Consider the following 11,542-nt stretch of genomic DNA (forward strand, 5'->3'; position numbering starts at 1 on the left):
ATACTGAATGAATGGATTAACACTTTCTTACCAAATCTTCAAAGAAGAAGGAGTCAGACAGCAAATCAAGCACAGCAGTGATTTATTAACTTGGAATTCATAATTATCATTATTTAACCATTGAGTATCCCAATAAGAATTACATATAAACAGTTGTGGACAGGGTCACCGAACAATGATAATAATAATTAATTAATATGCAGATAATTAACACAATGAAAAACCGATTGTAAAAGCAGTTGAGAGTGTCACTGTAATTCAGCATTGGCTGGATCACCGATTATCACATTATAGTTTAGATCAGTGTCTGACACGACGACGGATTGGTGAGATTAATTTCGGATTCACTATTCAGATATCTGACAATTTAACCCCATTCGATCGCCAGATTAGGCAACAGATCAGTGAATAAATTCACCTCGGGCATTAGAGCAAAACGGGCGATAGCAAATTGGCAGCTCTTTTTCCAGTCTGACTGATTTTATTTTCCATTGATTGTTGCTTTCACCGATGAGATGCGAAACCAGAGCTCACTCTGTCTGTTTCAGTGGACGGAACAGATCCTGGAACAATAACACAAGAGATGGGGAGTCCCTGGTGTTCCGATCAACATTGAACCAATGTTGACTCGGTATCCCACTGCAGCCCAGTCTGAGCCCCACCCTGGGCCCTTCCTGTCTGTACATTGACCCAGTGTCCCACTGCAGCCCAGACTGAGCCCCACCCTGGGCACTTCCTGTCTCCACATTGATACAGTGTCCCACTGCAGCCCAGACGGAGCCCGACCCGGGGCAATTCCTGTCTGTACATTGACCCAGTGTCCCACTGCAGCCAAGACTGAGCACCACCGTGGGCCCTTCCTGTCTGTACATTGATCAAGTGTCCCGCTGCAGCCGAGACTGAGCCCCACCCTGGGCCTTCCATTCTGTATATTGACCCAGTGCCCCGCTGGGGACCAGACTGAGCCCCACACTTGGCCCTTCCTGTCTGTACATTGAGCCAGTGTCCCACTGCAGCCCAGACTGAGCCCTACCCTGGGCCCTTCCTGTCTTTACATTGACCAGTGTCCCACTGCAGCCCAGACTGAGCCCCATCCTGGGCCCTTCCTGTCTGTACATTGACCCAGTGTCCCACTGCAGCCCAGACTGAGCCCCACCCTGGGCCCTTCCTGTCTGCACATTGACCCAGTGTCCCACTGCAGCCCAGACTGAGCACCACCCTGGGCCCTTCCTGTCTGTACATTGACCCAGTGTCCCACTGCAGCCCAGACTGAGCCCCACCCTGGGCCCTTCCTGTCTGTACATTGACCCAGTGTCCCACTGCAGCCCAGACTCAGCCCCACCCTGGGCCCTTCCTGTCTGTACATTGACCCAGTGTCCCACTGCAGCCCAGACTCAGCCCCACCCTGGGCCCTTCCTGTCTGTACATTGACCCAGTGTCTCACTGCAGCCCAGACTGAGCCCCACTCTGGGCCCTTCCTGTCTGTACATTGACCCAGTGTCCCACTGCAGCCCAGACTGAGCCCCACCCTGGGCCCTTCCTGTCTGTACATTGACCCAGTGTCCCACTGCAGCCCAGACTGAGCCCCACCCTGGGTCCTTCCTGTCTGTGCATTGACCCAGTATCCCACTGCAGCCCAGACTGAGCCCCACACTGGGCCCTTCCTGTCTGTACATTGACCCAGTGTCCCACTGCAGCCCAGACTGAGCCCCACCCTGGGCCCTTCCTGTCTGTACATTGACCCAGTGTCCCACTGCAGCCCAGACTGAGCCCCACCCTGGGCCCTTCCTGTCTGTACATTTACCCAGTGCCCCATTGGTGACCATCCAGCCCCGGATATCCGGCAGAATCAGCGCTGGGGGACCGGGTGACTGAGTCTCGTGACCCTGTCGCTGGGCCTCTGACGTCACAATGGGAGACGACGCTCGCTCAGCTCGAGCTGGAAACCGTTGAAGGGGCCGTTCGGATTTAAACCTGGAGCGCGGCCGGTTAAAGGGGAGGGACAGAGAATCGGCCAAAAATGTTCATATCATGAGACCAGAAATGGTTATAAATTGGAATGTTCATATAATGAGACCAGGAATGGTAATAAATTGAAATGTTCATATCATGAGACCAGGAATGGTTATAAATTGAAATGTTCATATCATGAGACCAGGAATGGTTACAAATTGAAATGTTCACACTCCCACTCTCAGTCCGCGTCTGGATTCCCGCAGCGACTCCAGGTGTCTCTTTCCGTTTGAACTGAATTGATTCTCCACTAGACTGAAACAGATTAAAGATTAAACAGGAAATAAACAGATTGAACAATAGTGTAAATAACAGGGAGACTGGGGTTAACATTTCAATAAAAATTACAGACAAATATTACCCACAAAAGGGACTGAATCCCATTGATATTTTATTTGTTAGATTGAACATTAGCACAAACACTCACCAGATCCACTCCAGACTCCTGCGGGTCAGTATGAGGGAGCGGAGAGCGGGGACAGATCGGTCTGTGAAGGAGTTTGATCCCAGGGACAGACCCGTCAGTGACCGGTTTGTACTGAGAGCGGAGACGAGATCCTCGGTACAAGAATCTGTGAGACCGACACCATCCAGACTGGGGATCAGAGAGAGAGAAATCACAGGAATCAGGGTAAATCCCCAGTGTTTATTAATAACACTATTACTGTTACTAATAATAATGTACAGTGTTTATTAATAACACTATTACTGATACTAATAATAATGTACAGTGTTTATTAATCACACTATTACTGACACTAATAATAATGTACAGTGTTTATTAAAAACACTATTACTGATGATAATAATAATGTACAGTGTCAGACATCCAGTTATTATAATCACAATCTCACACAGTCTGGTACTTACTCCAGTTCCTGTATTTTACAGTCCGGATTCCTCAGAAGCGCAGACAGTAATTTCACTCCTGAATCTCCCAGTCCATTGAAATTCAGATCCAGGACCGTCAATGACCGGTTTGTCCTGAGAGCGGAGACGAGATGCTCGGTGCAAGAATCTGTGAGGTCGTTATTCCATAACCTGGAGATCAGAGAAAGTCAGAGGAGAGAGACAGAGGCAAGCAGAGATAACAGGAATCAGAGTAAATTCCCAGTATTGATTTGTATTATTATTACTAAAACTTACATTAATATACCGTGTTAGACATCCGGTTATTGAAAGCACAACCTCACACAGTCTGATACTTACCACAGTTCCTGTATTTTACAGTTCGGGTTCCTCAGAGCCGCAGACAGTAGTTTCACTCCTGAATCTCCCAGTTTGTTGCTCCCCAGTCTAAACACAAACAGACAGTGAGAAACACATTGAATTCAATCCCCGATCTGACACAATTTCTCTCTGATATTACAGGAAACACAAAAATCTTCAGGAAATTAATAACCAGATGTCCCTGTCACTGACAATGAATTTCGCTCTGTTCAATGCCACATATATTCAGGGACTATCAGTAAATGCATTTATTCAATAACGTGCTGTCTGTGTGGAGCCTTTAAATGTCCCTCAGTCCGGTCTCATTCCCCGATGATCAGAATTACCCTCCTGGAGATCAGTGACCGGTCCCGTCAGGTTTGTGAAAACTTGTCTCATTTTTGCTGCTTCTTAAATCCCAGATTTTATGGGAATGGGGCGATTTCCCTGAATTAAATGATAAAGCGGCGATTACCTGTACATTATGCAGTATTTTATTAATCTGTATAATATCTCGGAGTGAGTTATATTGTGAAAAGGCGCTAACGGCTGCTGTAAAATGCGTCCCACAGGACTTTATGTATCAAGGAGAGTTTATTCTGTCCTGTTACAAGTTTTAAATGTCCCTGTACTCCTAGTTTATAGGGGAGGGGAGTCTCTCTCTTTATTCCCATTAAACTGGCTCTACATTTATTTCAGGTGGAACGGGCCCGACCGTTTTTGGGGAATTTTCTGAAGTTCCCTCCCCGAGCAGGACATCACGCACAAGGGGACAGATTATGGGAAATTCCCGGGTTCACTGCCCCTGGTTCACCCAGGAGCCTCCGGCTGTGTGTGAAGCCCCACCGCTGCCCAGTGTGTATTTGTTCTGCTGGGCTAATATACCACAACCCGTTCGATTTCAACCTTTTTACCGGCATATTTTAGTTCCCAAATCCACTGAAGTGTCGGCCTGGATTAATGAGCGAGGGGCCTGAATCCACGACCTTCTGACTCAGAGGCACGAGTGCTGCCAGCTGGGTGAAGAGATGGTGGATGTATTGGAGAGTGTGAAGGGCTGTGTCATTGATGAGTTAAGATAACGTACCGCCGTCCTGCGGGGAAAGCTCAGCTCGCCCACTGGCGGTTGACTGCCCGAAAGCTGTGTTTTGCTCTTTGTTACTGAATGTTCGGTGTTTCTGGTTCCCTCTCCTACACACGTTGACAGTCCGGGGACAGTCACTTGTCCCCACACCTCGGTAAGAGGGTGGGATGCTCCGACACACAGACTGCTGCAGTTACTGTCGGTCTACGTGAAAGCAACAGTGAGAAGGAGTCTCTTCAATGGACGTATCTCAGGCAGTGAGAAAAACTACAATAAATTTTATTTATTGCAATTCAATTGTCAGACTCCTCCAGTGACCTGTATTTACTGATCCGATAAAGACTGTAAAATCCCGACTTGTTCACAAGGATCCATTTTAGATTCTCGAGTCCTTAGGAAATTACTAACCGATCCTCTTATCATTTGTCATATTTGTGTTGAATCTGCTTCTCTCTGGTTTATCTGAACTGTTTGTTTCCCTTCATTACGGAGCAACAATATAATTCGTGACTGTTCTACAATTGGTCTAACAGTTAGAGACAAATGAACAGTTACCTCAACACCTGGCATTTGTGCAGTGCGGGTCCCAGCCGCTGGAGTCCTTCATACCGAATGGAGCAGTTCTCCAGATTGAGGTGTTTTATAGTATCGCAGAGTCCAATGACATGAGACAGCACCGCACAGTCAATCGGGGTCAGTCGCAATTCACTCAATGTAAGTGTTTCCACAGATCCCACTGTGACCCGAGCCAGTGTTTGATTCTGAGACTCAAACAGGTAGTGGAATGTGTTCAGGAGGTCCGTTTTACGAGTTTCTCTCCCTATGTTTCCAATCTCTCCTTCAACCTTTTCCTTCACCCAGTCAATCACTCCACAAATTGTGTGATGAAGAAATGGACCCAGAAACTCCTCCAGGGGCCGAGCTGACCGTGAGGAGGAGAGACCAACAAAAAAACGGAGAAATATCTCAAATCTCCCATCTTCCTTGCTGTGGGCTTCACTGAGGAGTTTCCCGATGTCCCCTGGATCTGGAGTCAGGAATTGGGCGAGTGCGGCTACAAACTCTTGGATGGTGAGGTGCGGGAATGTGTAAACCATACTCTGGGCAGAATCATCTCTCTCCAAAAGTTCCACCATGAACCCAGACAGGAACTGGGAAGGTTGCAGATTGTTCTTGATCAAATCTCCATTTCTAAACACAATCTTCTTCTCGGAGACTCCAGTGAAGGCCATCTCACCGATCTTCAGTAACACATCACGGGGGGATTCAATCTCTCGGCCATGGTTTTTCAGAATGTTGTAAATATAGTAGGAATATAGTTGGGTGATGGTCTTGGGAACTCGCTGCTGTTTCCTGTCTCTTTGTGTGAAGAAGGGACCCAGTGACAGACCGAGGATCCAGCAGTAGGAAGGGTTGTAACACATGGTGTACAGGATCTCGTTCTCCTCCACATGTTTGAAAACAGCTGCTGCCACCGCCTGATCTTCAAAAAACTTGTTGAAATATTCCTTCCGTTCTTCACCAACAAATCCCAGGATTTCAGCCCAGACACTGATCTCAGCCTTTTCCAATAAATGTAATGCAGTGGGGCGGCTGGTCACGAGCACTGAACATCCTGGGAGCAGCTGGTGCTGTATTAAACTGTACACAATGTCAGACACTTCACACCAGTCTTCAGGATCTGTGCACATGTACTGAGGTTCTGTATTTCTCCGATTGTCAGCAAAATCGATACTGTCCTTGAATTCATCTAAACCATCGAATATAAACAGTAATCCTACTGGGGTCTTCCAGAGCTCTCCCAGAATATTCCCAAAGTAAGGATACATATCCAGTATCAGATTCCTCAGGTTTATTCTACAGTTAATAGCGTTCAAATCCCGGAATTTAAAACTGAAAACAAATTGAAAGTGTGGGTATATTTTCCCAGTGGCCCAGTCATAAACAATCTTTTGTACCATTGTTGTTTTTCCAATCCCCGCGACTCCGCTCACTGCTGCTGAACTCCCAGAACTGGATCGCTGGAAGAAACTCTTCATTTTCTGGAACAAACTGCCTCTCTGAGAAAAACTGCTCTGGAACAATTGATCTGTTCGGATTTTTTCCAGTTCTCTCCGGAGATGTTTCCCTCTCCACTCTTCATGGTCTCGGCCTCTTGCCAGCAGTTCATGTTCTACAAGTGTCCGATCTCGAACAGTAGAAATGACCGTTAGCTCAGTGTATAGAGTGACCAGCTGGAAAATCTTAACCTTCTCCTTTATTAGGATCGTGTTCACTCTCAGTGTTTCAGTTTGGACCCGGAGTGTTTCCTTGTGTTTCTGTTGAACATCTTCAATGAGAACAGACAGAAAGTGGTTCTCAATGTTATTTATTTTGAAAAAAGTAACAACTTCTCATTATCACTTTACTCGTCAGTGTCATTTCGTCAGTCCTTGGGCAAGTTATCTTGATTATTGTGGGCACTGGGAGAGAGACAGACTGTGAATGGACAGAAGTCCCACTGTTATTGTATCAGGTCTAGGGCAGGTTATCTGGGATACTGTGTGTACTGAACAGACTGAAATGGGCAGAAATCTATTGTTTAACCTCAGTTGTGGGGAAGCTTTTAGAAACGATAATCCGGGACAAAATTAGTATTCAATTTATTAAGTGTGGATTAGTTAAGCAAAGCCAGCACCGATTGTTAAAGGTAAATCGTGTTTAACTATCTTGATTGAGTTTTTAAATGAGGTGACAGATTGCGTTGAGGAGTGCAATACGATTGATGTTGATATGGACTTTCAAAAGGCGTTTTATAAAGTGTCGCAAAATAGGCTTATTAGCAAATTTGAAAGCCATGGAATAAAAGGGGCAGTGGCAGCATGGATACGAAATTGGCTCAGTGACAGGAAACAGAGAGTCGTGGTGAACGGTTGTTTTTTGGACTGGAGGAAGGTTTACATTGGTGTTCCCCAAGAGTCGGTACTCGGACCACTGCTTGTTTTGCTATATATTTATGACTTGGATCTGGGTGACGCAAAACGTGAAAGTGCAGTAAACAGTGAGGAGGATAGTGATAGACTTCAATAGGACATAGACAGGCTGGTGGAATGGGCGGACATATGCAGATACAATTTAACGCAGAGAAGTGCGAAGTGAAACATTTTGGCAGGAAGAATGAGGAGAGGCAATATAAACTAAATGGTATCATTCTAAAGGGGGTGTAGGAACAGAGAGACCTGGGGGTGTATGTTCACAAATTTTTGAAGGTGACAGGACAAGTTGAGAAAGCAGTTTAAAAAGCATACGGGATACTTGGCTTGAAAAATAGATGCATAGACGACAAAAACAAGGAAGTGATGATGAAGCTTTATAATTCCCTGGTTTGGCCACAACTGGAGTACTGCGTCCAATTCTGGGCACCGCACTTTACGAAGGATGTGAAGGCCTTAGAGATGATGCAGAAAAGATTTATTCGAATCGCTCCAGGGATGAGGAACTTCAGTTACGTGGATAGACTGGAGAAGCCGGGGTTGTTCCACTTGGAGCAGAGAAGATTGAGAGGAGATTTGATAGAAGTTTTCAAATCCATGAAGGGTTTAGGTCAAGTAAATAAGGAGAAACTGTTCCCATTGATCGGACGGTCGAGAACCACAGGACACAGATTGAAAGTGATTCGCAAAAGAACCAATGGCGACAGGAGAATAAACTTTTTTTAAGTAGCGAGTAGTTATGGTCTGGACTGCTTTCTCTGAAAGGGTTTGTGGAAGCAGATTCAATCGTGGCTTTCGAAAAGGAATTCGATAAATACTTGAAGGAAAAGTTTTGCAGGGCTACGGGGAAATAGCAGGGGAATGTGGCGAACTCGGTAGCTCTTGCAAAGAGCCGGCAGGGGCTCGATGGGCTGAACGGACTTCTTCTGTGCTGTAAAAATTTTATGATTCTAATGTATCAGACCGTGGGCAGGTTATCTGGGGTATTGTGGGCACTGCGAGAGGGAGAGTCTGTGAATGGACAGAAGTTCCACTGTTATTGGAACGGACCTCGGGCAGGTTATCTGGGATATTGTGGGCACTGGGAGAGGGACAGAATGTAAATGGACAGAAGTCCCACTGTTATTGTATCAGACCTCTGGCAGGTTATCTGTGATATTGTGGGCACTCGGAGAGGGACAGACTGAGAATGGACAGAAGTTCCACTGTTATTGTATCAGATCGCGGGCAGGTTATCTGGGGTGTTGTGGGCACTGGGAGAGGAACAGACTGTGAATGGACAGAAGTTCCACTGTTATTGTATCAGACCTCGGGCAGTTTATCTGGGATATTGTGGGCACTGGGAGAGGGACAGACTGTGAATGAACAGAAGTTTCAATGTTATTGTATCAGACCTATACTTCTTTAGTCACCTGATCACAGGTAAATATTACTGACATTCTGAAGGTACAGGGGGGATTAAGAAAGACAATTTAAGGTATTAGGAGTTTAGGTTGAGGGAATGGTGAGAGGGTTTGATGTATCTTGTTAGTGTAAGAGACTTCGGTATTGAATCATTTCAACGTAATTCACAACTTTAATGCAGGAAAAAGGCTCACACTCACGAAAATAATTAGAGACGGAGAAAATTTAAAGTCGGAAATAAGAAGAGAAATCAGGGTAATTTTCTCACTGAAGGGTCAGAGAGCGGGGAACCAGTTACCAGGGAAACACACTGAAGGGGCAGTGTAAGTGGGGTTAAAAGACAATTGAACGTGTTTCTGTGGATACACTGAGAGGAGGAGTAGGTGGGGCCATCTCTCAAAAAGAGGCAGGCTTATTTGGGCCAAATGGCCTTTTCCTGTCTCTAATCATTCTCCCGTTATATTGTATTTCAGAAATTGTGAACAATTTTTCAGCAGCTTTGCACCTATATTTAATGTGTTTTTATAACAGTCCTTTCATAGAATTAGAATTAGAACTACTGCCCACATCACTCAGTGTAATGTTAGAGCAGAAAACATTCACAGCTCATATCAACTGTTCTCCCAATAATTATACTCTGTTGTTTCATTTTGGTCTGAATTTCCTACAATGCAGGATTGGGAAATTACAAATCTGTTTCCATCAGTCATTCCATTGGGTCTAAAAAGACCCTGAGTTAAATGACTATTCTTTGAGTGGAATAAGTTCTCTCTTTCACTGCCATCAGTCATTCCATTGGGTCTAAAAAGACCCCGAGTTAAAGGACTATTCTTTGAGTAGAATAAGTTCTCTCTTTCACTGCCATTAGTCATTCCATTGGGTCTAAAAAGACCCCGAGTTAAAGGACTATTCTTTGAGTAGAATAAGTTCTCTCTTTCACTGCCATTAGGAAGCCAGCCCAGAACTTCCGAATTACCCTGAATATTGTCTTTCCCTCACATTTCTCCACGGATTAATGATCTATTGTGTGAACATCTGAACATCTTCTCAGATCAGATCGAACACCGAAGTCTCATTCTGTGCTGTGTAATGAAAATGTTTTAATATTTTGCATTTCTCCACCTCTTTCCCTACCGTTGATGGTGGGCCAGATTTCTAGAGTAGTCGGTAAACCTTAAAGTCTGGCTTAAGGCACTGCTCATTAATTCTGAGCCCAGAGCTTCTATGTGCCTCATAGGAGTTGTGTATGGGGATTCACGGTGTATCAGGATCCTACCAGGTGTGTATGGGGATTCACAGTGTATCAGGATCATGCCAGGTTTGTATGGGTATTCACAGTGTATCTGAATCCTGCCAGGTGTGTGGGGATTTAACAAGTGCTGGCGATCATCAGCTGGATTAAGTGAAATAATGCAACCTCCGCATATTCCTAACGAGGTTTCATTTCTGTACCCTCCACCCTTTGAATTTCTGATTCCCAGATTCTGACAATCCCTAAATAAAAGTCTACAGTCAAACATTCTGATTCTCAGAAGTGAAATAAATGGTTTGAAATCTCCATTTCATCACTTACCTTTCAGCTGACTGGGTATTTCAGTTAAACCTCGTCCGATGTTCATATAATCAAATGGATCAGGACCTGTTTAAATCAATGAGCTTTCATGAAATCAGATCTGTGTAATATTAAAGTAAATTCTGGAGTTTTTCAATCCGAAATTGAATTCAGTGTCTGATTTTACCGTACCAAGTTCCTGCATCTCTTTCAGTATTTTGTCCAACTTTGGTACCGCATGGTGCATTTTCACAAAGGATTCCCACATCACCCTTCGGGCCCGCGAGCCTTTCTCCATCACCAGATTTAGGAGAAGTTTGGAACTGTCAGCTCTATTTCCCTTCTCCACGAGATCAACGACTTTCTGTAAAGAATAATAATTAATATATTGGTCTCTCCTTTTCCCAACCCCACTGAAACTGTTTCCTTTTTTTTCAGTCCACAGAAAAGTTATACCCGAAGCGTTCCTCTATCCTTTGTGCAAGCACTCACCGATCCACTGGGTATTTTCCTCTCATCGTATCATTGTTTCAGATTTACTGTATTTTCAGTTTGATCCATTTATTTCCTATTTGGCATGTTTCTGTTCTGTAACATTGTTTGATTCTAAGATCTGATATCCTGTTATTTCCCTGATGTTTAAATAATCCAAACTCATTCTGTTTCCAGCCCACTTACCCGATGTTCCTGTCCACTGAAATGCCTCTCGTATGTTAACAACGAGCTGACTCCGTCCACCCCTTCTTCAATCGCCTGTTCTAGTCTGTCCCGGTAGAATTTCGTCAACTGGAACAGATGATAGTCGTCGCACTTTGTCAGGAACTCAGTGATTGCAGTGTTCGGATCTGTGAGCAAAAATGGAGAAAACTAAACACATTATCGACTTTCTATCCAGGCGGTTACATTTCCTCTTATAACAAACGGCTGAAGCCTCCTGTGAGCCACATTATCAAACACCTTCTGAAAACCCAGAGACACCGCATGTGATACATTCCATCGACCTATATAGTCACCTCTCAACAAAGCTGCATCAGATTTGTCAAATACGGCTTGTCTGCAGCGAATCATTTCCAGCCTCCCCTGATCATCCCTTGTATCTCTAAATGTTCACGAATTCGACCTGGAATTACAGATTCTAGGAGTTTGCCCACTACTGACGGAGACTAATTGGTCTCCAGTTACCCGTTGACCCTCTCTCCCTATTTTAGCAGAGACATTACTTGGGCTCCTTCAGTCCACCTGGATATTTTTGATAACAAGCGAGGATTGAGAAATTGGGGTCAGAATCCCTCCTATCGCCTCTTTGAC

At 44.9% G+C, this 11,542-nt stretch overlaps 1 protein-coding gene across 1 annotated transcript; it reads right to left on the bottom strand.

The window, feature by feature from the left end:
- Positions 1–65: 65 nt before the first annotated feature.
- Positions 66–10,338, bottom strand: LOC137313989 (NACHT, LRR and PYD domains-containing protein 3-like). Its single transcript, XM_067979674.1, has 6 exons — positions 10,256–10,338; positions 4,862–6,635; positions 3,223–3,309; positions 2,884–3,054; positions 2,441–2,608; positions 66–2,268 (listed from the first exon to the last, which is right to left on the bottom strand). Exons 1-6 carry the CDS (start codon positions 10,299–10,301, stop codon positions 2,181–2,183), a joined length of 2,334 nt encoding a protein of 777 aa, XP_067835775.1. The 5' UTR covers positions 10,302–10,338; the 3' UTR covers positions 66–2,180.
- Between the last annotated feature and the right edge of the window lie 1,204 nt (positions 10,339–11,542).

The sequence above is a fragment of the Heptranchias perlo genome, unplaced genomic scaffold (genome assembly GCF_035084215.1).
Source record: "Heptranchias perlo isolate sHepPer1 unplaced genomic scaffold, sHepPer1.hap1 HAP1_SCAFFOLD_50, whole genome shotgun sequence".
NCBI lineage: Eukaryota > Metazoa > Chordata > Chondrichthyes > Hexanchiformes > Hexanchidae > Heptranchias > Heptranchias perlo.

What these genes read in the sequence shown, in the direction of transcription:
- LOC137313989 (XM_067979674.1), bottom strand. Translation starts at nt 10,301, where the DNA reads ATGAACATCGGACGAGGTTTAACTGAAATACCCAGTCAGCTGAAAG. An exon ending in AATACCCAGTCAGCTGAAAG is followed by an intron (nt 6,636 to 10,255) that starts GTAAGTGATGAA and finishes TTCTCATTGAAG; the next exon opens with ATGTTCAACAGAAACACAAG. An exon ending in AGGAGTCTGGAGTGGATCTG is followed by an intron (nt 2,269 to 2,440) that starts GTGAGTGTTTGT and finishes AATCTGTTTCAG; the next exon opens with TCTAGTGGAGAATCAATTCA.